This window comes from Periplaneta americana, chromosome 8 (genome assembly GCF_040183065.1).
Source record: "Periplaneta americana isolate PAMFEO1 chromosome 8, P.americana_PAMFEO1_priV1, whole genome shotgun sequence".
Lineage (NCBI taxonomy): Eukaryota > Metazoa > Arthropoda > Insecta > Blattodea > Blattidae > Periplaneta > Periplaneta americana.
In genome coordinates, this window is record NC_091124.1 from 62,839,304 (window position 1) to 62,867,302 (window position 27,999).

Genomic DNA, 27,999 nt, shown 5'->3' on the forward strand with positions numbered 1-27,999 from the left:
TGAGATTCAAAACATATTGTTTCCTTTATCAATGGTTTCATGGCCGGTGTGAAGCAAACTTTCCACTTTTTAAATGCCTTAAATTTCGCAGTGAATGCATGTATAAATTATAAAAAGTAAGAGTAAAATGCGAAACTTTACAGTGAGTTAGGCATTTTTAGGCGAATATTAACAAATTAGGCTCTAATAACCGTTTTGGGGCATTTTAGGGCACTATAAAACTCTTTGAATACCTTTCAATTTCCATGAAACACAAATATTAATAATTATTTTTACTTTTCTCCTAAAGAAACAAAATAGGCATTTGCCCTAGAATCCGATGTCTGGACATAACATATAAGGGAATTTTCGCATATCCACAAAATAATATAAATAGTGCTTTTTTCATGAATTTCGTATGGATGACATTTAAGCAGCGACATGATATCGAAGTATCAGAAGAATCTTGGCTATTCAAATATCGCGCCATTTTAGTAAACCAATCATGGCATCTAAAACTTGAGATATGATTGGTTAGACATGAAGTAATCTTGTACAATGAAAATGGAGAGACCTTGATAAACGTCATCAAACATGCCTAAAGTCAGGAACATGTGATCGGGAAGTTATACACAGCGTATATATAAATATGACATTTCCTCTCTAGTGTTAATCTGGTTCTTTGTGTTGGCGTGTAGTTTGAAAACGTTGTTGTTGGACTTGGGGGAAGTCCCTTGAAAACATTCAAGTAGCTGCCTTGTTCATAGGCCTATATGTTTGTATGTAAGACGGAATACTGTTCGTCCAAGTGAAAATCGGAAAAATGATGGTAAGTACGAATATAATGTGACAATAGATAGAGTATTATACAATTGGTAATTACAATATAAAATTATAATAGCCTGTTGAAAAATAATTTTTGTTCACGAAGAGGTTACCGGTAATGAAAAATCGAATAATTTAGCAATAAATTACAACGCAAATTATAAAATTAGAATTTAGAAAGATATTCATCTACTCAGTATGAAGAAAAATAGAGGAAATTCGCATCTTTTTGGGATATTTAGCGGAGTAGGCCTATGGACTATGTAAAAACTAGGGGAACCTACAGTAAAACATTGTGACAATTCTGACTTCTGTTCCTAATTTTTCCATCACTAAGGTATAGATAAATTCCTTTTATTCACGAAATGACAATTTGCAAGCTATTGCATAATATTAGTTACCATCACTAAGTTGCCGGTCAAGACTCGCGGCTCTTTAATTTGAAATGGAATTCCAGTGGGCAACCCTTCTATGTGTCTCACACCTATAAAGTTTCCCAAATTGTTATGGACGTAAGTTAGTAATAGCCAGAGCAAGTGTTTCCATTATAAATAAAGAACTTACAATTTTCAGGCGATTGCATAATATTACCATCACTAAGTTGCCGGTCACGTTTGGCTGCTCTAGTCCACGTATTTAACCCTCCTGGTACCAAGGGGAGTAATAGGATTACCCCACTGATTATTTTTCAATATTATTTTCATTTTCCTCGATTTGTTCGTAATATGTCTACTAATATTTTGAAATAAAAATCATTAATCTACTTTAACAAGTAATTCGCATTATTGAATTAGGGTGATCTTGTTACTCCACTTGGTAGTCTGTATCATGAAAATTCCAGAACATGGAAAAAAAAAAAGCTTAATTTTCTACATTTTTTACTTTGTTTGCTTGCAAATTATTTTATTTTGTGTTGTTTATATCATTATTCATATTTATCATGAGTTTCATGACCTTCAGTTCGAATTTTTTTAAATTTTTATTTCTGTATAATAGTTAGGCTATTCTAAAAGTGATTTTGTTAGAAATAATTTTATTATTAGTGAAACCTTTTTCCGAGAAGTTTATTGTAGTATAAGTGATGTTCAAATATTTGAATTTCAACAAAAAACTAAAATTTGTTTGTTAGATTTATATTTTTATTTATTTACTTTTAGGATTTCCAACAATTTTTTTTTTAAGATTTTTATTTTATTATAAACAAATGAATACCCCCCCCCCCGGAATAAGGGTATATGACTCATTGTTTCCCTATGTACTTATACCCTTATTCCCGGGGGGGGGGGGATATTAAAATGTTTTGAAGATATTCATGACTGTATAGATGATAATCGAATTTTTAAATAAAAAAACTAAAGATTTCCAGTTTGTTATAGTACTGTGACTCATTGCTTGTAAATTTTTTTTGAACCATGTCAAAACCATATAGTGTTGAGGAGTTTGCATTGAAATGGAAGGGAGACAAGTTTAACTTCACTGATATGCTTTCTCATAGTGTCACCAATAATATATCTGAAGTTCATTAATTTTGTGTCCCTGAGCCCTGGTGCTTGCAGGGCCGGATTTAGGCATAGTGCCGCCCCTAGGCAATGCTAAAATTTGCCGCCTCCCAACTCTCACAAACAGGGCAGGCATGTTTAGTTTAAATTAGTTTTAAATGACATGTTACAATAAATTACTGGAATCAAAATACATACATCTTACTTGTGGATTATAAAGATTTCCTTCGCACTTTCTTCACAGAGAAAGCATTGATGATGTCATCAAAGTCGATCTGACGAAGCGCATCGGACTCGATGCAAAGAAATATATTCAAACTTATTCATTGTTGAAACAAAATTGATTTGTGAAAGGCAAACTGTGGTTTATTTTTAAGCATTGGTTTTGTTGGAAGTATAAAGTAAATTGAAAAATTAACTCCAACTCTTTGCAGAATAAACCTTTCATATCGAATTATATAGTACTCATGCTGGGAAGTGATTAAATAGCATTGTTGACGGTATAATATTATATTGGAAATATAACTGAGAGTTGTGGTTTATACAGTATCATCACGATTGTAAATCTACCTGTACTCTACTTTATTAATGTCAGTTGCAGAAATCCTAGGTGTTAATTATTTTTTTTGTGAAGTTTACTGCATAGAAGCTTCACTTTTGGGAGCAGATCATTCACTAGCTTCTTCACTACTGCTAACCTTTTACTGAGGCTGTTAGACATTACCTCTTACTTGTTTACAGCTTTGCTTAAGGATTGAAAACTACTTATAACTTGAAGTTTTGTGAGGAATAGTAACACCTTTCTTCTGTGACTCAGCGTTTCTTCTTTTCCCTCCATTTCCATATTCTATTGGCAGTCCGCAGATGCTTCAATTTCAATTATTTAGAACCCATTAATATATCTTTTCCTTTCAAGTTTCTCCTATCTCTTTCTTTCTCCAAGTATTTTTCATGTGAAATCCTTCATTTTGCTTCAATTTCTCCCTCCATTTTCTTACTCTTTCTGTTGAACTCACATTGTCTGCAATAACATACCGGTAAATTAATTTAAAAAATAATATGTAAAAATTAATATTATGCAAAAGCAAAGTACTATTTCTCATATTAAGAACATAATCATAATAAAAGTTGTATAAATAGGTTTCTAGAATAGTATTTCTATAGTATGAGTTCAGCAGAAAGAGAAACATGTAGGCCTAATAGAGAAGTGTTACATATGTTGCATTTTATAATTAAAAAAATACTAAATGATATTCCGCTAATTAAACATACAAAGTTATCACTTTTGTTCAGCATTTTAAAATTCTTATGGTTCTTTCTTGCAAAAAAACTTTTTTTTTTAAGTTTTTGTTATGTATGTTACATTGAAAAGAGCATATATTCAAAATCTATTTTGAATTAAGCTTACCATATATTTTAAAATTATTTTAATATAGATATGCAGCAAGCTGAACCTTTTCTGTATAATTAGTATGAATAAAGAAAATTAAATCTGGAAATATATGCTTACTGAATAGGACGTAAAGGAATCTAAATTTTCAGTAAAAATGTTGCGGTTCTGTTGACTGATAATGAAGACCATCTACAAAATCAGCTATACAAGTTCTATATTACTAAACAAATTTAGTATGGTTATTAGTGCAAGGAAAAATGCATGATCTATACGGGAGCTCTACGAAATGTGAACTTGCCACAGAAGATAAGATTGTTAAACAAATAATGACATCAAGTTATTGACATGCAGCTCTATTGAAATAACAGTGGAGATAGGACAGTGTAGATGTTTAATGTAAGCAAGCAATATACTGTAGATTTGATTTAATAAATAGAGGTCCATTTAGAAATAGAAGATATGAGTCATAAAATGTATATTGACTTACATAAGAGACCGGATATGATACAGCAGGGAAAAAAACTGCGCAAACCACAGGAGAAAGGATTGTCCACAGAATAGCAGGAATGATGCTATTTGATAGAAATCGTTGTGAAAACATAAAAAAGATTCTGGACAAAACTTCGTTTCTAACAGTAGGAAAGAATGGAATTATAATATCGACAGAATATCAGAGAATTTCAGGATATAATTTAAGATTAGTGGGATTGGTGGGAGGTAGGAGATTAGAGTTACCGTACCAGACATTCCGGATTTTGGGATCCATATTTAGGAGAAATGTCCTAAACTTCATGTAATTAAGTATCTCATTGTTTCGAATTTTAAAACTTAAGTTTCAGTCATTCAGGTAATCACTTGAGTTGAGCTATAGTCATCCATGGTGGTCGTACAGATCAACAAATAAAAGTCTAATGTTTTCGTAGGAGACGAATATTTTCCCTGGACCAAAAAAAAAAAAAAAAAAAAACAGTAACTTATGTATAAATGACGTAAAAATTAGTATTTTACCATGAACCAAATTTGTGGTAAAACAGCTTAAGTATACATTACCGTGGATCACTACAGCTGTTCATTACTTGTAAATTCATAACAATAAAAATATGTGAACAATAAAGTGCAAAATTTGTTATGTTTTCGCTTGCAGTACACTGGCTTTTAAAGACCTCATGTGTAGTTAAACGTAATGGAGGACATTTTGTGTAACTGCTTTGAAATACAAGATCCTTTCTATTTCCTTAATAAGTAATTTACCAGTTACCCGAAAAATCACAGTGCCGGTACTTACCAGATTGTAGTGATATGAATGAAACTGCAAGAATGTTATCCGTGAGAGCTGGAAAGTTTGGATGACATTCAGTTGACTACTACTGTATTTATGAAGAAGAAAGTGACCGCGAAGAAACTAGAAAATGTTACACACAAAAGCGAAATTATATACAGTGAAAGCCTGTTATAGTGCCAACACCACTGATTCAGATACAACTTAAACATAAAGTACTTTAATGCACAGTATTGATTCGAGTCCTCATGAGAGAAGGATATTTTTGCGCTTGAAATTTCGGCTATTAAAACAACTGCCAACCCATTATGAAGAATTTGAGAACTATACTAAGTAAAAAAAGTCTGCTTTTGTATGCCAGTTAGTGTAACGAAATCAGTATTATTTCTGTATGAAAATGTATGGTGAATAAGTTATCCAATTTAATTAAACTAATTTAATGGCTGGAAGGATCATTATGCTGACCACACATTACCCTCGTACTGGTTGGATGTCCATTCAATTCTATTGAGCCATATGGACGTGATGCCAATAGTCAGCATGAGTTGCGGAGTTGATGGAAGTAATATTACAGTATTACAGTAGAATATTATGTAGATATTTGAGTGCCTTCAACACAGGCACAGGAGCATTGAGATGGCTCCGAGATGAAACAGTTAAATTGTCTTCAGAATAAATCTCTCAGTTTGTTTGATTAATATTGTTTCCTTCACAGGTTAGAGGTTTGTTACAAGTAGTGTCATTACTGATGGTTGCTGTATGCATCAGCAGTAAGTTTCAGCTTGAAAATGGAGGAAAAAAATGGGCTTTACTAGTGGCAGGATCCAACGGATATGATAACTACAGACATCAGGTAAACATGTAGGCTAATTCAAGGCTCATTTTTTTAATTGACGTTGTACAGTAATAGAATTCATTATCACTAAGTTATGAAAACTGTTCGAAGAAGGCTCTAACATGCAGAGTTAATTTTGTTGTTGTTGTTTAGTCAACAATCTATTATCAGATAGTACATATCACTTCACGATATGTGTCAGAGGAAGAAAAACTGTTTGTATGCATCTGAAGCCTGACTAGTGCAATATGTAGCTAATCGGCGATGTATGCAGTGGAGGGGGAAAGGAACTGGCCACCCTACCCCATTATCTCCTGCCTAGTTGCCCAGTGGCGGCTCCTGCGTATTTCTTAAGAGGAGGAAAGAAGGTAACAGCACGAAATGACACCTTCTTGAATGAAACATGCTACAAATTAGCCTACATGCATACATGTAAGACCAGGTAGTGTTGGGGTTGGCCTTCCCTTCTGTATAGCAATAATCTGTTCTTGTAAACTGAGTTTCCTAAATTTTCCAAAATATACTATGTTTTCACTTCCATTGATTGTTGAATAATTGCACAAATTAACAATTACAAGGAAATTCACCTCCCAGGATTTTTCGAGCACACTACAGCATCACACATGTTGGAAGAGACTACGTATAGCTACTAACACATAATCGGAACCGCGGAAATGGGAATGGGAAATAATGTGAGGAAAGAGAGAACACTGCACCCACCCACGTGGTCTGTGTTACCAAATGTACTGTATATTTTAAAAGTTCAGTATCACATGCTTTTGAAGAATATCAGTACTTGTAAAGTCATACTACCATTTTTGTTCAAAGTTGCCGGTGGCCAATTAATGTTTTGTTAAAAATAATGAAGTTTGGAGTACTACTTTCAATTTCAAATATATTTGTACAAAACTGATAACTTTGCTATTGCCCTGTCTAGTACACAATGAATGGAAGTGAATTTTAGGGGTCAAAAAGATCTGCGATACTAACGTAGAACTACTTCCTTTTTGTTTTATATAAACCCGACTTAACTTTCAAATATCCTTGAAAGTTTCAAACCCTAAATAGTAGCTTATATAAAGTGCAATGAATAATATATTTGATTTATAATTTCAAAAAAAAAGTTTATATGGTGTCTTTCATACCGTTGCGTTAAAACTGTTTTTATTATGCCTCCTCCTAGATGTGTTATAGTCTGGTTGAATGCAAGATCGTTAGATGGCAGCAGTAGCGAGCTTGCCGCACGACCAGTCGATTTTTATTTCCCGCCCATGCGCTAATTCAGAGGAGGATCTCCTCCCTCTCCGTTCATTCGCTTGCTTTAAAACTCTGCTTCTTTCTCTGGCCGCTAGTGCGCTGTTGTCTATGTGTGCTAACTGCAGTAAAGAAGGAATGGATTGGCATTCCTCCACACAAACAATCTCGCATCTTTTTAACAGTTTTCTAGCAGCACATGAGCGCGCATTGTTTAAAACTCGATCAACCAAGGTTTTCTTATAGCAGTGAACTTAAAAATTATCGAATCTTCCTTGAATTTGAAGGCACATATTTTATTTGGTATTTACTTTCAAAAGAAGAAAAATGTGAGGAGGACGTTCCTCCCTTCCCTCCCCCGAGGAACCGCCACTGCAGTTGCCTCATAAGTGGTGCCATGTTGGCATCACTTGCGAGGTTTATACCTGTCTTCGGACATTTGACTAAACAACAACAACAGCAATTTAATTTATTATCCATTATTTTATTTATTAATTTAATAGAATATTTTAATGTATTATATGAGACAAAATTGGCAGCTGATGGCAGACTCCACTTTTCGTTGGGTCATCCTGTATTAGTACTACCGGTAAATATCTTGAATGACAATGAATAATAATTAAAATAAAAGTAAATTTAAATTATTACATTCTACAACTCAGAATTACACATGGGCTACTCTTGTGAACATACACGCACACATACACACTAGTTGCATGTAACTCCTAAGTAATCTATTCCACAACAAATTCAAAATCAGACTGAAGAGTTTGGCGTCAAGAGACTATCCTTCGAATTAGTTTAGTAATTTGTTTCCATTTGAAAATAAGTGTCCCTATATAGGATAATATGTGATCATTTTTATATGTACCCGGTATAGAATTTTATCATACAAAAATAGATTTAAAGTATGTATTAAAACTTATCTTCTTCTTATCAGGCTTAATGTGTCTTCAGTATTTCCCCTAGGTGATAAGAATGAAATATACAGTTAATCTTCTGTATTTGAATTGATATAAGAAAATTGGTTGTTGTTTAGTCAACTATGTAAAGACAGGTCTGAACCTCACAAGTGATACCAATAAGGCATCACTTATGAGGTAACTAGGCCAGGAGATAATGGGGGGTAGGGTGGCCAGTTCCTTTCCCTCTCCATTGCATACATCGCTGACTAACTAATAGTACTGCTGTAATACTAATCAGACTTCAGATGTTTACAAAAATTGTTCTTCCTCTGACACATACCGTCAAGTGAGATGTACTGCCTGATAATAGATGTACTGTACATATCACCCAGAACCTCAGTCAGAGGTAAATAAAATTGGTGTAGTTTTTAATTAATCAATTTGCAACCAAATTTCTTTTATCTTTAAAGAGTATCCTAATTGTATAAAAAGTACAGAGGGATCGAAAAGTCAAGCACATCAAGTAAACTATTTTTATATTTGTATTTTAAGAAGTGTAGCTCACAAAAGTCGTTTGAAAATAATGTTCACAATATTCATTTTTTTATAAAATCTACTCAGCCCATATTTTTTAAACATGTATTCTTAATATCTTCCATTTGCAGTGTACAGGCACGGAATTATTTTTTCAGCTTTTTTGCTAATTTGCATAGCACCTTTGAATAAAATTAATGTTGGAAATATTGCCATAGCAACTTTCTTTAACGTCATAAATTGATCGAGATTTGTTTTGATAGATAGACCCAGATAAACCCTGAAATAAATGTCTACCAGCAACATGTAGACATAATCTCTTAGAAATGAGCCAATTAACAATAGTGCCCTGCAGGAATTGTAATGTTTCATGTGATGTGTTACATGTAGTACCACCTGTTTGTTACCAACATTCACGTTCATTAACCATCTGCAAAGAAATATGTCGTTTGGTGATGTCCTGGGTTATTTCACTTGTCTAAAAGAAGATGGGTGGGTCCAGTAATTCAATAACATGATACCTCTCACCATACTCAGGCTCTTTCTGAATGAAAGAGTAGACTTACGTCTATTAGCATATCCATTGACATGGAACAAACATTGTCGAAGAAAGAAAAAAACGTTGTTAATTCTATGTAGATTTGTGATGATAAAGAAGAAAATAAAAGAAGCATTATTTAAAATATATATAACACAAAATATAAGTAAGAAATCAGTACTCATTTCTAATACAGAGAGTCATTGAAGTGTCAACCAACGAATGGAATTTGTGCCAACTTAGAGTGCTATACTCATTGCCATGTGCGGGTATCGTAGGGTGGCAGTGATACAACCAACATATACAATTTTCTTCACAGTTTATGGAAGAAAAGCAATTGAAAAATTACCTACTTACTAATTTTATGGAAGGAGATGCTGAAACTGGCCTCCTTCATTGTCCACAGATTCACTTACTGTAGTTCTCGATGAGAAATAGTGTCAATCTCGTGATTGATATAAAGGTTAGTTTCTTCCGGGGTTTTTCTTGTATTTTTTAATTTAATTTATTCCAGAGATAAAAGTCTCAGGGGTTAAATCTGGGGAACGTGGGGGCCTCATCCTTACTAATAGCTCTATCCTGGTGGACACTCAATTTCTGCCTTCGAAATATTGCTTGTATGAGCGATGACAGAATCCTGCTAAGAAAAGAAGAGAAAGAGGCAATTTTATAAAAATGGGGTGGCAAAGTCATATCCATGTATGTGTGGGCATCAGCTGTTGTCTCGTAAAAAATGCTCTTATGATTGTATTCGCCACTCACAGCTCACCATACATCAGTTTTCTTATCTTGGAAGAGCACTTCATGAAAGATATTAGGTTTTTCATAGTATCAATAACAGTTATTTTTGCAAGTACACATATTCATGGAGGTGGATCCAAGCCTGGTCCGATAAGATATTAAATCTGGCTGTATTTCTCTGGAATGCACTCTTCCCCAAAGAAAGAATGGGCTAACCCTTGGTGGTGGGAAGTCTTTGATCTATAGCGCGATTCCTGGATAAATGCTGGTCTTTCAATCTCATCTCTGTGACTCATACGGTTAGTATTTAGTTGTTACTTTAAAATCAGTTCCTTAATGCTTGATAAAACATTTGGAATTTTAATGTTATTGTTAAAAAGAAAAATTACCTCTTTTACAATACCTCTTTTAAAATAAAGCTATAAACTAAAATTTTCTACATTTCATCTACGATTTGTTGTTGTTGTTTAGTCAACTGCCCGAAGACAGATTTGAATCTCACAAGTGACACCAATAAGGGATTAAAATTGAAAGGGAAACAAATCACCTCTAGTCAATTCATTTCCTTTGTTAAAAACAAAGTAAAAAACTAAAGAGTTTCTTTCATTTAGCTTCCTATCTACCTCTTTGCTAACTGTATCGTTTCGAAACTCATAAAAGAAAATTAGATTCACATCTAATAAGAATATATTTCTATATTGCTTGTCTGTTATTTATAACACACTAACATTTTCTTGCAGCTTTCAAGTGAGTTTCGGAACGGGTTCCAACAACAAACCAAATAAGAGTGAATTTAAATAATTCAGTTACACGTTATCATGTGCTATCTTGTATCTGGAACTTTGAATATTCCAACAGATCAGTATTTCTTTAGGTAACTACATTATTCAGAATCCACTAACAAAATGAGCGCTTATATACAGGATCACCCAGTTGTAGTTTATGTGCCATAGTTATTTATGGTTTTAATTTTAACAATTTTGTAGCTCTTTGCACAGAGCCATAAAAAGTCCGTTTGTTGTGAAAGTGCCAGTGTTTCGTTAGCAGATATTAAAAGAGTATGTAACCAGGACAAAGTTATTAGTAGGGATTTGTGGCTTCCTTAAGTCCCCCATGCTTATCCTCTGCAACTTTCGTCTCTGGAATAAATTATATTACAAGATGTTTTATACAAGACAAACCCACACCACAGGCGGAGAGAGAACCGTTTCCTTGGGGGGGGGGGGGCAAAGCAAAACCATAGAATCCTCATATAATGGGGTTATGGGGGACATTATTTACCTCCTCCCCCCATTATAGCTTGACCGTAGTACAGTACAGTATATCAGAATATGATAATTTAATAAAGATATTTTCGTGGGGCATTTTCTTACAGTGTTACATCCATATCCGTAATGTTTCGGACCGAATTATATAGGGTTTGAACTATAGATCTACTACAAATTATAATAGGGCATAATTTAAAATAATCCATCTCTTTTTCTCTCTTGTACAGAAACACATAACTACGTAAGTGGTAACAGAAACTTTTTTTATATGAAGCTTTCCTGAAGATATCATGTGAAATTTAAACTCTAATTATTTTATTTAATCTCGTCTTTAAGTTTACACATTATACCGGGGTCACTTTTCTTTTTTCTGCATTATTGTGCAATATGTTGTTCATATTTCTCCAAGTGGCGGCCTGAATACCTGCAGACTTCTAACACATGAGTACAGACTGTTACAAAAGAAACATTACAGTGCTTCCAATCCTCAAATAAGGTATAGAAATTCTTATACATTCAAAAATTTAAAATAAATATTATAGTCCAGACACATGATCTGAAGACATTAATTCGTCAATTTAAGCACAGAAACATAAACAAAAGCAAATATGATATTTTGAATTCAATATTTTCTAACGTTAATAAAAAAAAAGAGTTGAGACCCCGTCTCCCCCCCCCCCCCCAAAATAACTCCGCCCATGACCCACACATCCTAGAAGAACTGAACCTTAATATCCATCCGGAGATTGCTATTTATGAAAGAGAACTACAGCAAGTGATAGATAGTTTCTTAAAGAGGTGCCAAGAATGTGTGGACAATGAAGACAGACAGTTTCAGCATCTTCTTTTATAAAATTGGCAAGTAAAAAGCTTTTTAATGCTTTTATTCCATAAATGATTGAAGAAACTATACATGTATAGTTGTATCACTACCAATTTCTTATCTGAATAAGAATGCTCGATGACAGCACAAAGGAACATTCTGGTTCGCAATTCAGTGTAGTGGCTCTCTGTAGAATAGAGGCATGAGATAAAGTATGATATGCATATTCAAATCTGATATAAATTTCATAAGGGAAAAGATATTAAATGCAATAAAATTTAAAGAGGATCAATGACTGAATGTGTGTGATGCATTTGTCTTTTTCTTTCCTCAAGATGAAATTGGCAAGAGTTTGGGGCAAGATAGCAGCTTCTTTCATAAAGTCCTAGAATTTATAAAAATAATATAAATCACTCTTGTTTGTTATTATTGCACTTGAAGACAAACTGGCACGAAAGACTCCACATCTACAGAAATATATGGAGAATAGACTACATATGTTGTTCTGAATTACATTCATGCTTCACTATTTTTTCCAGGCCGATGTCTGCCATGCTTATCAGATCCTTCACAAAAATGGTATTCCAGATGAAAATATTATTGTTATGATGTACGATGATATAGCAAATAATTCAATGTAAGTATGAGGTGCAGAACTTTGACTTGTTCTTATGTGGTATCTTTGGATGGTTTATTTTGTAAGGAATACAGTGACTTACTGAATATATTCTCGAGTAAATCACTTTTTTTTTCTTTCTTTTTTCTGTTCTGTCTTAGATTTTGAATATAGTACAGTAAGCTTACCTACAACTTCGATTATGTATTTTAATGACTGGACATAGTGAACGGCTAATAAAAAAGATGAATAATCTGTGTTATGAATTTTTATGAATCTAGATCTGTGTGATGCCATTTAAGGTACTTCAAATAGATTAGTTGATTTCCAATGGCCACGTTTGGGATCATTTTACCCATTTTGTTGATAGTCCAAAGGGGGTGAAAGAATTTATTTAATCTTGACAGAACCAGACGAAAATTATGTATGCAGCTAAGTTGCTTGATCGTGTTAGGCACAATTCAGAAAGTAGACAAGAACAGTTGTAAGTAATTAGTTCATTACTGTGCAGCACTTAAAATTCACGTTCTCTTTTAGGTGATGGATAATCTGCAGAACAGTTAATCGAGATTTTACTGTACTGTTAATTTTCGAATAAAATTCTAACGTTTTATGAGAATATTTGCGCGCTTCACTCATAAATAGCTAAAAATAAATTTATTCAGTAATTTAGAAGAAATTGTATATAAACAGATAAGTAGACAGCATGCCATCAGCTACTCCTCTGGTATCAGGAATGCTTGTAACTTTATATCAACAGAAATATCGAAATGGACTCTTTGCAGCTTCATAATACTTAGAACAATGAGGAAGTACTTAATAAATATGTCATCATTGCATATTTTTGATATATTATACTGCATTCTAATTTTTATAATGTCTTCAGTTTGAAAGTTCAGTTTGTAAGCCATATTTTTATTTTTATTTTTTCATTATATGAAGTATGAAAAGGGCATTTAATGAGGCAAAAATCGATTTCGAGATTTTCACTGAATATGCCTACACATTTTTAGCATCTTCGATACAGTACTAAAAAAAGCTTTTGGTATGCCAGCTGACTAAACAATCTTTCCTTCTTTGAACACATTTTATTCATGTCAGGTATCTACTAATCAGTTTATCGCAGTTGTTCCCAGCCTTTTGAGAGTTGCAGGCCCCTTGAGTCTCACATTTCCTTTTGGTGGACTCCCAAAGTTTTTTTTTTTTTTTTAATAATGTAGGTTGTTAATCACGTTCTACTCACTAAACATTTTCATTATTTAGTGAATTAAAACATTCTTAATATGTACACTAACGGTCAAAAGTTTTCGATCATCTAAGAGAACAACTATAAATACTTTATTTCAATGTAAAAACACATCAGAAAAGCTAAATAGACCATTTCTCTCTCTAGCATTATGATATGATAGAATATTCAAAACGAAATCTCTGTTTTATCCACAAATCCATAGCTGTGATAGGTGATCGAAAACTTTTGACCGGTAGTGTATATTGACTGTAATATTAAATTTCAGTTTTAGCTTCTAAATATAATCGGAAAATACATAAATACAAAGTTATTTTAAATTATGCAATGTCTTTGCTGTGAAAAATGAAACTAGTTTTGAGATTAACTATCGGGTTATCAGTGGCATGATTGATATTGCTTTGTAAAGAAGTGTGGCACAACTGTAATACTGAAAGTCACAAGTCTACCATAACATTAAATTTACTTTTATATTTATTCAAGTAGAACAGAGCAAAACATATAGGCCTACTCTCATACGAATATGCTGATGCAAATGACATTAAATGTCGTGTGGCAATTCGGGAAACACTGGTACAGTACATATGGGTGGTGCTTGCAACCAAAATTGTAATAGGGACGTTATAGGAAACACGATTTTAAGCTCGAATCAGAAGATAAGTCCAGTAATGTTAACTGCCCTTCTTCTTTTTTGATGGGCAAACTATTATTTGTCAATAATTGATTAAATGGCGATCTTACTCGTGTTAATTATGTGTGGCTGGCTTACAGCTGTTTCGGTGTAGCTTGACACCATCCTCAGAGCCTACTAGATCTCAGTGCTATCTTAACTTTGCTGCCTGTTGTGTGGGTGCGTTCTTATGATGAAGAGTTGTGTCAATAGTGTCAACTCTTCATCACACGAATGCACCCACACAACAGGCAGCAAAGTTAAGATAGCACTGAGATCTAGTAGGCTCTGAGGATGGTGTCAAGCAACACCGAAACAGCTGTAAGCCAGCCACACATGCTTACATAATTAACACGAGTAAGATCGCCATTTAATCAATTATTTATATTCAAGTATTAAAAGTATTGTACGAAAGATTCAACATGTATTATTTGTAACCAAGAAAAGATTACAGAAAGGATAATATTCCCTTAATTTTAATTTCGGTCAATGGAGATGTTTTTCAATATTTCCAAAGATATCAGATGAGAGTTCATCATCATGTTGTTTCAGAGTCACTGAGAGTGAGAAATTATTCGAATTCTCAATTGATAACTCAGCGAGACCACAAGTTTAAGTTCTTTACTATTGCTTCATTCTTATCCTGAATGGTTAACACAATTAAAATTGGACTCTGAAGATTAGAAAATTACTCGCGGATCACATGTTCAGAACCATTGGTTTATCGTGTAGATTCAGTGATTCTTCTTATTTTTGTACCCCTTAATTAGGCTTTTATTGAAACTGTACCTCTAACTCCCTCCACACGGTGTAGACTATTGAAACTGTACCTCTAACTTCCTCCACATGGTGTAGACAATAGGGTATTGCATGGCATGAGGCAACAAGATGTAATGTCTTAACTTTGGCGTACCCTTGAGTGCTCCAACCTTTGGTTGGGAAGTGCTGGTGTAAATGTACTTGAAGTATAATCATTTTTACTAAAACATAATGGTAGATGACAGTTTGGCATTAACACGTTATTAACTAATAACAAAATGGTTTTTGGCAGACTGTTTCTTTGTTGATCAGTTTACTATCTTTTTCTTAGAAGGAATTTTATTCATATTCGGCATCATAATATAATTAAGGTGATCAGATTTCCAAAATAAAAAAAGCCGGACACTCATTGCATGCTGACATTTTATCTACTTGCGTTCATTACAGAGACTTTTTTCATGCAAACCCGCAATTTATTATAGTAATTAACAGTTAGTCTTACAAACCTTTTAACATACTTCAAGCTCAGAACAATTATCTGCACCACGAGTGACGTGTGATGACTAGATTTCCTATAAAATTTGTGGTCTTTCCTTTAGAAAACTGTAGAACTCGATGCAAGAAATATCCTCAAAATGACATTTTGCAATCAATATTGCTTTTACAGTTTTAACAGAATGCTAATTTCTCTCAACTTTTCGAAGAGGTTCGTTAACGAAAACACCTTTGCTGAATATGCCTTGATACCAGGGATTGTTAATACAAAACTTACAATCTGGATAATGTTCTTAAAACTAATGTTTTCATTTTTCATCAGTTTGAATGTTTCACTCCACCTCTCAATAGTTTTTACACTACTCGAGAATTAATTTTAGAACAAATCGCGGTATTTACAAAAACATAAAACAGACTTTTTTTTTAAAGAAAATTAGCAAAAGGGCCAATCCTGTTAAGATCGGGTCATCTGGTATATATATAGTCTTTTAATGATTAGTATTGTTAGGTATAATATTTTTACCGGAAAGAATTGGCATATGTGAAAATAATGAGATAGTAATTTATTGGAAATAGGCATAACTATATATAAAAGTGTTTTTAAATTCCCTGTGGTGTATGATTCCAAAATATTTCAGACTCACCAGAAGAATTACATTATTTGAAAATATGAAATAATTAGACAAGAAAAATGATGTTTAGAATTCTTTATTATATTTTGTAAAATACAAACAATTAGAATGGTATGGATACGTAAGATGAATGCCAGAGTAGTGATTATGGTCCAATTTTTTATCCATTTGAAAACGAGTGGAAAATTCGACATAATAATAATATTCACAAACTTTATAATCAGCCGTCAATTTTAGATGTAATGGACCAGAAGATTAAATTGGGCAGGACATGTTATATGTATGGATGACTGCAGCAGCGTAAAACATATATATATATATATATATATATATATATATATATATATGCACACCTTTAACAACAGAAGGCCACTGGGAAGACCTCGAAGTAGATGAAAAGATGAAATTCAGAAGGAATCCATGGAAATGGGAATTACCAACTGGGAGGAACTAGCAAAAGACAGAACAGAGTGGAAGCATTTTTTTAAATTGACATGGAGTCGACATGTTCCATAATGTCCTTTGATTGATTGATTGATTGATTGATTGATTGATTAATTGATTATTAGAGAGGTCAATCATTTTCCCCTTGAGTCCTTCTATTTTTTACTATTTCTAAATTTTCCCCTATCTAACCTTGTTAATGAATTCGTCATTTGTTTCATTTTTACAGGAATCCAACACCTGGCATAATAATCAACCACCCAAATGGCTCAGACGTTTACAAAGGAGTACTAAAGGATTACACTGGAGACGTAAGCATATACAATGTTCAATTAATTTTAGTGAATTGCATTAATGGTGTATCTTTAACTCTTTCTTTTGTTATTTCTAGGATGTGAACCCCAAAAATTTCTTAAATGTTCTGACGGGTAACGCAAAAGCAATGAAAGGAATTGGATCGGGACGTGTACTCAAGAGGTTTGAATATAGTTAACTTACTTACTTTATGATTTTAACTCCAGAAAAATTAAGTGTGTAACTCTAGTTCTTGAATTTGTTATGGTACTTATTTTCTTCTTCTTCTTTACTTCCTCCATTTACTGTAGGCCTTAAGAGATTTAGGTGTTGGCCATAGAGAAGTGATGTCTTTTATCGACAAAAGCTTATCTCCACTTCACATGAACTTAAAGGAGCATACTCAAATGCTACAACTTGTTCTGGTGTTTATGTTTTTTGATGTGGCTACTCAACATGTTTGCCTGCTAAATGTCTGCAATTTAAAGTAGGCCTACTTGTCCATATGCTGGATTTTTTTTCAGTACCTGTAACACTGCTAACTTTTTCACTTGCTATTTTACCAACATGCCCTGGAACTGATGTCAATTAGCAATTTTGAATTATCCATAAACATACCCACCACCAAGGCACAATAAGAAAAAAACCGGAAACAAGCCAGGACCTCACTGGTAATCCGAAGATGGCTAATATCAAGCCGAAACTAGTTGTTATGTAAAGTAAATTACCAACATAGTCTCAAATTAACACAAGAAAGTTGTATAACAAATTTACCAAATCTTAAATTAAAATAAAATTTACTCACTCAAATTTAGAAAGGAGATCCTCAAACTGTCTTGTTCCAAGCATTTGTTACATCTGTTTAATAAATGGACCATGACTTGCTGTAGTTCCCATTGAGAAATGAAGACAATGTTTTCAGTTATTCCAGGGTATGTGGATTATTTTTTGTATTTAAGAGTTTAGAGGTAAGTCACAAAAGATTAGTCAGGAGATTGAGCGGGCCACACATTCCTGTTGATAATTCTATTATCGAATACTCTGAAATTCGTTCATAGAATAGTCGGCTGTAACTCTACTACAGTTATATCAGGAGAAGTCGCAGCAACTTGTGTGAGGAATAGGAACAACTCATTACCATATTTGCTCGCGTAATTTGCGCCCCCGCGTATTTTGCGCACCCTAATTTTTAAGGGATTATTTTGAACTTTATTTTTGCTCCGTGTATTTTGCGCACACATTTTACGTACATATTTTTTTCAGTGTAGTAGGGATTTTCCTTTCCTACAGTCCATCGTAGGTCATTCACCAGCAACTGAAGTACCTGCTTCAGAAAGAAACCCCAAAGTCCCGCTACTTTAACAATGCTTGTCCTTGGTAGAGACAAGTTACTGGTATAGAAAATTAGCTGTACTGTACTTACATATACATATACTAATTGAGATAACTCAGAACAGGACCTCTTATTTGAAAAATCCGCATATTTTACGCACCCCAATTTTTCAGTGGCCAAAGTTAATTAAAAAGTTCGCAAATTACGCGAGAAAATACGGTATGTGAGCATACACACTATTTTCACACTCCTAAACAAAAAACATTCGACCTACAGTGCGTTGTGCATTGCTGTTCCACGTATTTTTGTTTATATGTTTATGTATGATATGGTAGTGTAACAGATAATGGACTCTAATTTATTGTAAGATGGAGTAAAGTTATCCCTGTTATAGACCATGAAACCCACAAGATAATTGAAGGTTAATGCTCCCAATTTTACAGACACTCAACATTAATAACAGTAGGGATGTAAGTCTTATGTGCTTGCCATCTTTACCACCAAAGAAATAATCCTGATACTCATTTCCGTTAGAGGTTGAGTGAGCCTCAGGGCCATAGTGTAGTCAGAAGGACTAGGTCAATGAAGAAAATTCATGAACCCGTCGGGAATCAAACTCGCGACCATCTGGCTTGCAGCACAGTGCCTTAACCATGACTCTACTATGCGCTCCCATAATTATTTTTGTACTGCTGTTAGGTATGTTTGTAGATTTAAAGTAGAATCCAGCTAATTTTAACTAATTAGGATCGGGTCCTGTTTGGATTATCGAACTTTTGGATTAGCAGAGTTCGGACTAGCGGGGTTCTACTATCTTATATTATTCATAATGTTGACAAAAAAGAACGCAGGGTAAGACAATTCATAGTGACGGAAGAAATTTAATTGCATAAATTACGAAAGTTGTAATGAGGAATCTGCATAGAAATATCACAATATTCCATAACTAATCTGATTATTATCAGAGCAGTGAAATGCTGAGATGTTTCGATAAAAACAATTTCATACATTAGAAATGAATGTAACTGTGAAGATGTCGGTTTGTTATAGATTTCCCAGCAAGTAAGGGAAACGTGTAATGCAATTCATGACGATTTCATTCACCATGTAATAAAATGTATTATCCAGGATTTTTATGTATGACGCATACAAAAATTTCACATTACTCCGTTCTACATTCTAATCTACATCTTAAGCTAGCGGATCACACTGAAGTAATAGAAGGAAAAAGAGGAGAGGGGCTGATCACCAAAAGATTGAGGAACACTGTCATAGAGTATTCGAGGATAAAATTATCAGTAGGATGTGTTGCCCCCTCCCTCAATTTCTTGACCTAGCCCATGTGAATTTTATCTCTGGGGAACTGTAAAAGGCTAAATGTAGAAAAATAATCCACGTACTATGAAGAAATGAAAAATAGCATCTGGGAAAACAATGCTTCTATTTCTAAACTAGAACTGCAGCAATGAGGCATCACTTCTTTAACAGGTATGACAAATGTTTGAAACAAGTAAGCATGAGTAACTGCTTATATTCAGTAACACAGTAAAGATACTGTAAAGTTATTCAGTAGTATTTTACATTGATAGTTTATGATGTGTTGAATTATTGATACTGTGCTGTGTGCCACCAATAGCAAGCTGTCTGCCTAATAAGGGTCTGCTAGACCTGGGCCACCACGTTGCAGTTTTTCTATAATCTGTTAACCTAGTCTATTGAAACAATGTATATTCTTTCTGATTGATTTTTGAGACATTTGTACAAGTGCAACTGAGTTTGCGTGGTGTAAATAATTTATAACACTTTCTTCCTTTGCAGTGGGCCAAAAGATCACGTTTTTGTGAATTTTGTTGATCACGGAGCACCAGGAATATTGGCATTTCCTCAAGAAGAACTGTATGCTAAAGATCTGGAAAAGGCATTGATGCAAATGGCTCACAGTAGGAAGTTTGGAAGGGTAAAGATTACAATAACTTTAAGAAAGTACAAAAAATTTTGTGTGTGTGTGTGTGTGCGTGTGCGTGTGCGTGTGCGGGTGTGGGAAACAGAGGGCGAGAGAGAGGGAGAGAGAAAGAGAGAGAGAGACTTACCACAAACAACATACCCATTTCTTCTAGATATCAGCATTCAGCATTCCATCCCCTGCATATTAGTCTCTCTCTGGGTCACTACAGTAGAATTGTCAGATGTCCTAATGGCAGGAAATAAGAGTATACTTTAATCTGTCTTTTTTATGAATGAAATTTCAGTAATCTTGTCGCTTTGTGTGCTGACCCATAATTAACTTAGAGACTTTCATGATAAACGTTCTAATCGAGCACTGATATCATCAAACTTTTCCTGTTTTAACACATAACATCTTCGATTTTTTTTTTCTTATCCAATACCTTTCCTGAAATTTTGAATTTGTTGACTATTTTATGAACTATACGTTTGTTAGGCAAATCAGCCCCAGGATGCTTTCCCGAAATGCTTTATGACATTGAGCATATAATTCTTTTTTTTTTTATAAAATCACAGTAAAAAAAAACCTTTTTTTTCTGTACTACCAGTAAATTTCTGCACCATGACTCACGCACTCACAACCCAAAAGAACTGAACAACAGCATATTACCCTTCTCGACTGTCTTGCCTTGTTTGTAGCTGACTTTACATTCCTTATTTATCATTACCCCTTTGTAGATGGGTACTTTCTACTTGGCTGTGGAACTGTGTGACTGAAAGTGAGTCCAGGTAAAATGTTGTTGTTGTTGTTTAATCAGTTGTCCAAAGACAGGTTTGAACCATGATGGCTCTGTAACTGGTCTTAGATAGAATGATTTCATTTAGCTGAACTTGTCCTCCTTAACTCAAAAGAATAAGAAATTTTGCAGGAAGCATTATTTAACAAGAATGCAGTGTATGTATTAATATTTTAATACATCTTGATTACACAACTTCTTAAACTATATCACTGAGGAATATAAAGTATATATATTATTTTCTCATGTTAATGAACTAGGTTTAAAGTTACCTTAGTTGACTAGTTTCGGCCTGGGGGCCATGTATAAATACTCTATATTCCTCAATATTTTACTGTTGAACCTGCATTATCTTATAAGGTATTGGTTTCTAGTTAACAGGATGCACTGCTAGCTTGTTCTACTAGTATAGCTTGTATATGTGTTCTAGAAGGTACGGAGTAAACTTATCTTTGAATTTTCTGCACATGTATTGTCCAAATGAGGACACTTAAACAGAATATATTTTTTTTGGTGTAATAGGCCACTTTCCACGTAAGACAGATACTACTGTGTTTACTTGAGAAAAGCATTGCTGATCAAATAATAATTATTTATCATTTATAATCTAAATGTTTGACACTGTTTTTTCTCTGCTTAGCTGGTGTTTTATGTGGAGGCGTGTGAATCTGGCTCTATGTTCGACAAGATCTTACCAGAGGACTTGGAAAGTAAGTAAAATATAATTTATTGTAACATAAATTGTTAACTATTATGCATTATAGATGTTGCATTAGAAATCGTCTTCTCCCAAATTACCAGCTGATTTGTCAATTGTGTTACACCAGATTTTTCTGAGATAGCCTTATTGAGTCGAGAATTTTTTTCTTTCAACTATGCAATTCTGTCACAGCTTATATATGTAGTGTGGAGGTTTCCATTTATTCTGCAATATATGCATAGACTCGCCATATTTGGTGGCAGAAATCAGTAAATTAGAATATGTGATAAATTTAGATTTCATGTTATTTCATGATATAAAACATTCAAAATTGTTGTAATACCAAGTCATATTTAAGTAAGTTTGCATGTTTCGAAAATTCGGATGAAAATGTAGAAGAAAACAAGGTAAGTTAGGTGTAGAATGTAAAACTCTGCTTATCGGGTTCATTTTTTATTTTCAGAAAAATGTGCAACACAGTAATGCGTTTGGCTTCAGATTTGAGTATGATTGTTTGGTTCACGTTATTTTGGGTGCATTTTCATAAAGTTACCATATGTAGTAATCATGTCTTTCTGTCCATCTCTGTCAGTAGGTACCAGTAAATTCAGGTTGTAAAATAATTCAACTCCCATTGAACATGTTTTAGTGAAACTTTGTATTCTTTTAATTTATAAATATTTAAATATTTGTGAACATCATTTTGAGTACTGTAAAAATGATTCAATTTCTGTAACTTATTCAGTTTTGATATTCATTTATTTTTCTTCCTTTCCTGACGTAACAGGTATATTTATATGAGCAAATACAAGAACTTGTGTTGCAGAGTAAGAGCTTGGTGATGCTATTTCTTATCATTAGGGACAGACTTTTAAGGTACTGAAAGCTAATATATTTCAACTGTAGTCATAAACGTGCAAGCAATACTCTCACTCTGGTATAAATAATTATACAGGTTTGAAAATGGTAGCCAGTTGTAGCAAATGACTCATCTCTGTGTTGGCTGTTTATTTAACGAAGTTCACGCCATCCCTTATAATTGAATAAAACTTCCACTCACGTAGATTTGTGGTTGGCTTCACTAGGTGAGTTCGCTTTTCAAACGCAAGTTTAAATGAACAATCACAATTGTTATTTACAAATTAGCAAGTATGCTAATCTAGATTTCTTCTCCAGTCTTTATGACCCAACTCTTCTTTGTTAGATATCAGAGTGTTGTGAACATGGGCTCAAAACTGTTCTAACCTACATCACAACACCATCACAACACCCAAGTATCTTCAGTTGTCATTTTTAACCTTTAATCGGTTCCTACTTTTGATACATGTGTATGATATGAAAAAGCTATAGGTCACTTACTAGTCTAAGGTTGCATTTGAGTGTGGTTTGGAATTTCACTTGGGTTGACTTTCTGGTTGGGTTTTATTCGAGGCTCTCCCAAACTGCAAAGCAAATGTCAGGTAATTTCATGGCGAGTCCTGGGACTCTTCTAGTTAAAAAATACCATCTTGCTGTTACGAGTTCTATCGATGCTAGATAAGTACACACTTGATAAACCGTTGTTAATTGTGTATGAATTAGCAGCAAATGGGGAAAGATTATGAGGAGTCATTGTAATGGAAGGAGAATATTGAGAAAGTCTAGTTTGCAGTTGCACTTGATGAATGTTAATGCTAATTATGTTGTTGTTGTTTAATGCCTGGCATCTGGCAATGAAGCCATTAGTGCTCTTGATCTCCAGTACTTTTGAAGTAGGTATTTGTGCTGCTAATTATTGTAGATTACATTATCTTTTGTTGCAGTATTTGCAGTTACTGCTGCTAATCCATCTGAGTCTTCATACGCTTGTTACTATGATGATGAACGTAGAGCTTACCTGGGAGATGTTTTCAGTGTAGTGTGGATGGAGGATTCTGATGAGGTAAGCTTTGAACTACAATAGTGCAACTGTTGTGTCATTTTTCTTTTAAAAATTTTATATACACTGTGTTCGGCTTGTAGGTTTATCATTACAAACACTTGAAACTTTCTTTCCAGTTGGAAATTGTATCTGTGATGTTATCTGTGGCAATTTATGAAAAATACTAAATTGTGATGTTGGTGTGTTGCACATTATCAGAATGTGCAAAGATGGCGATGTGGACACCTCAACAGAAAGTATTCTGCTTTCTTTCATGAGTGGAAATGGAATCTGTGAAGCATAAGCAACATGCATATTTGGAGTGCATTTAGACGTCACAGTGATGTTCCTGCCTGCATACATGAGCATCTTTAATTGGGACAAGGAGTTACGAGAAAAATACAGTGTTGTTTCTATGCATGTTAAGTGGAAGGTGTCCTTGAAAATATAAAATGGAATTATACGATCTTCGCAAGAAGTCCAAGGAAATCAATTCAAACTGAACCACTTCCTTGGCCTCCACGCTCTCCAGATTGTACCCATCTGGACTTTTTTCTGTGGGATTTTGTGAAAATGAAGAACCAAGAGTGTATCGAATCTTTGAAGAACTTGAACAATTTGCAATGCAAAATTAGTCAGGCTATTGACAGTGCCACTGCAAATTTTCTAAATACCTGGTTGAAGGTGGAGTAGTACAGGTTGGACATTTGTCATTGTAGATATCGAAGTTATTTTATTGTAGCACAAAATGTATGAGTTTCTGTACCACAGACACCAGGTTTGCCATTCATTTATGGTGACTGAAAATTTTGTTCAGGTGTCCACATCACCATATTTGTGCATTCTGTTAATACACACTACACCAGCATCACAGTGTGGAATTTTTCATAAATTGCTACAGATTGCTATATATGATTTCCAATTGGAATCTAATACAACGAGAGTTAGAAGCATTTGTAATTTTAAACCTACACCTACTGAACATGCTTTACAGTCATATAGTAGATAAAATATTAGACTCTACATAAGGCAAGAAGTTTAGTGATTAAGAATTTGTAGATAAGTATACTTCCACAGGATGTAATTAAATTTATTATACTGATACATCATTTTACGCATATGAATGTTTGTACACATGGCATGTCCCATATATCAGGGTTGATTCTTTTATATTGACAGATAAACTCTATTCTAAAATATACTATAGTTTGAAGGTAATAAGTTCACTAATAAATTAACTACATTTTGTTGAATTTTAAATTTGGTTTCCTGAAAAGTTTTATTTTTGTACATAACAACTTTTGGCTTAACACCACAGAGATATAGGTTCATATATACATAAAAAAGTTGTTTTAAGAAAACCGCGTTTAAAAATTAACATCAATTTCTGATTTAGACCACTTACAAACTTACACTAATTATGTTACCACTACTGTTTAGGCCTACATCATTACTGTTATTTACAACACTGGTATTTACATTCTGCACAACGTTTTCATTTTCATGTAGTTAGGAGAGTTTTCTCTTGGAGGAACTGGACACTGAAGGACAGAGTTCTTTCTTTCCATGTGGATTAGCACATGGAGTTTGGAGATTATGTTCATTGTTCTTTTTAGTGTACCCATTTTAAACGCTTATTGTGATCAAAAACACGAATTATATAACACAATACATGTAACACTGAAGAACTAACTCGAACACTAAATAAACTGTTATTTACTTCAAAATGTAAACACAAGAAGCCATTACGTTCATTTCAAGTAGAGCAGTAGGCTTTGCAATAACTGTGCTACAAAGAAACGAACTTTCCCGAAAATTCTGCCATAGCAAGCAGAGGAATTCACATTTCAGTGAAGGGTTGTGGCACTGATTTAATGAGACACTTGCTTCAATTAAAAACTGTTTTTCATAGATTAGACACATCGCATCATTATCAAACTATATATATTCTTGATCAGGAAGATTCAGAGAATTTATTTCCGTTAAAAACAAAAAATTCATTTTTTTTTTATTATTCTTAGTGCCATGTCTCCTTAACTGTCATGTCCCATCTTTAGAAAAAACTGGTGTAGTGTTACCAGCATTTAGAGATGTGAATGATGGCCATTGTCCGGGATGTGCACTGCTCAAACATAAAATATATTTAGCATATTATGCATTTTTTTCCTATTGTTTATAGCTGTGATATTTTAGTACTAACACATTATGAGAATTTACAGTATAGTTCTGCCTAGTTAAACTTTTGGACCTTCATTTGTGTTCTACAGGAAATTCTAACTATTGAAACTCTGCAACAGCAGTTTGAACTGGTGCGAGAGCGAACCAATACAAGTCATGTGCAAGAGTATGGTGAACTGGATATGGGGCCAATGCATGTCTCTGAATTTTTGGGTTCCCGGCCATCTGAACCAAAAAGTGCACGATTTTACACTGAAAAAAGTTCTCCTGGTATGGTAAGTAGTACAAATAACTTATACCAGTACTGAATTTACTCGAATCCTTAAATATATTTGATCATTATGAGACACTACGATAATGTTACAAAAATTTATTTTTAGATGGATAAATAGACAGACAGACAGATTTATTCGTTCCATAATATTCTTACATTTGCTTTATAGCATAGAATAAAGAACATGTCCAATTCTTACGTTTAACAATAAAATGCAATACATATAAAATGCAAATATGAAACATGTACAGAATTAATACCTTAATAACAATAATATTTTATACAATGTAATATGTTTACCATTTAATAGTATTACAATATTTACACAGTACTGTGAAATGTCAAGAATTCATCTACAGAGTAGAAAGTGTGAGATTAAGTAATTTTTTAGTTTTACCTTAAATAATGCAGGGTTTTGGCTATGATTCTTAATGTCTTCAGGAAGACTATTGAACATTTTTATCGCCATGTAATGTACTCCCCTTTGAAAACATGATAAATTTGATGATGGCGTATGAAAATCATTCCTTCTGTGGGTATTTATACTATGTATGGCTGAGTTATTTGGAAAATTTTCTTTATTACATAAGAGGAAATTTATTGTAGACCGTGTGCCGATTCGTGTTAGGAGAATTACAATATTTGTTATTCATCAAAATATAATTTGATTGATTGGGTAAAATTATATACCGCGGAATTTTGAATTATAAATATATTCAGATTACTCATATAGGGTAAGTAATATTTGATTATTGATGGAAGAAAGGCGAGTATCTGTTACGGTATTTCCACCAGCTTCATACTTACACTATGAACTACAAACAGCTCCCAATATTCTAATTGTATACCGGTAGTTGATGAGTTGTGGATAGGATTTCCAGATGTACTGTTTTATCTAGAACAGTGTAGAATTTTTCAGTTTCGTCCTGTGTAGAATGCAAAACTTTAACCTTATGCCAAATGTTTCGATTTTGTATATGAAGCATGAAGACTTAGAGCAGACATTGGCAAACGTGACTCAAATAAGCGTGCTTCACGATATTCACTCAGTACAATAGTATATGCGTAATACAACCCCTAGTATCAATGTGCTTCCGTGAATGTCTCGCATTTGCCCATCCCTGATTAAGCGTAGGGTAATTGACAAGTCTTTTGGTTTTAAGGTACAGCAGTAGTTAGACAAATTGGACAATCTCTATCCAGATGAAAAATAACACAATTGAAAGAATGTAGATACATATATTGTTGTTTGGTCAACTATTATTTTCCTCCCCTCACGTAATGAATAATGCATTCTAAGCTATTGATATTTTTAATATTTTGAAGTATTGAAAAAAAGCAAATTAAGCTTTCAGGAATAACTCCCTGTAAAGTTAATTTGAATAATTTCGAGGGAAAAATTGTTCCTGGGCCGGGTATCGAACCCGGGACCTTTGGTTAAACGAACCAACGCTCTCCCACTGAGCTACCCGGGAACTCTACCAGACACCGATCCAATTTTTCCCTCTATATCCACAGACCTCAAAGTGGGCTGACAACAGTCAAGCAACCAACATTTGAGTGCACACTAACTCTGTGTGACTTTAAATTGTGGTTTTCTGTTACGTACAGTGACGTGTATTATGCAAATTAAGCTTTCAGGAATAACTCCCTGTAAAGTTAATTTGAATAATTTCGAGGGAAAAATTGTTCTGGGGCCGGGTATCGAACCCGGGACCTTTGGTTAAACGTACCAACGCTCTCCCACTGAGCTACCCGGGAACTCTACCCGACACCGATCCAATTTTTCCCTCTATATCCACAGACCTCAAAGTGGGCTGACAACAGTCAAGCAACCAACATTT

At 33.9% G+C, this 27,999-nt stretch overlaps 1 protein-coding gene and 1 non-coding gene across 2 annotated transcripts in view; one reads left to right on the forward strand and one right to left on the reverse strand.

Moving 5' to 3' along the window:
• Nucleotides 1–668: 668 nt before the first annotated feature.
• The window catches only part of LOC138704762 (legumain-like), a 34,352-nt gene continuing 7,021 nt past the window's right edge, over nucleotides 669–27,999 (forward strand). Inside the window, exons 1-9 of the mRNA XM_069832974.1 lie at nucleotides 669–808; nucleotides 5,691–5,828; nucleotides 12,413–12,510; nucleotides 16,965–17,046; nucleotides 17,127–17,212; nucleotides 20,181–20,319; nucleotides 21,744–21,813; nucleotides 23,606–23,724; nucleotides 25,971–26,156. Of these exons, the coding sequence (XP_069689075.1) occupies nucleotides 803–808; nucleotides 5,691–5,828; nucleotides 12,413–12,510; nucleotides 16,965–17,046; nucleotides 17,127–17,212; nucleotides 20,181–20,319; nucleotides 21,744–21,813; nucleotides 23,606–23,724; nucleotides 25,971–26,156 (924 nt within the window). The 5' untranslated portion in view covers nucleotides 669–802. The remainder of the gene's footprint in view (nucleotides 809–5,690; nucleotides 5,829–12,412; nucleotides 12,511–16,964; nucleotides 17,047–17,126; nucleotides 17,213–20,180; nucleotides 20,320–21,743; nucleotides 21,814–23,605; nucleotides 23,725–25,970; nucleotides 26,157–27,999) is intronic.
• Nucleotides 27,559–27,630, reverse strand: TRNAN-GUU (transfer RNA asparagine (anticodon GUU)). The gene has a single exon. It is a non-coding gene; the product is annotated as a tRNA-Asn (tRNA).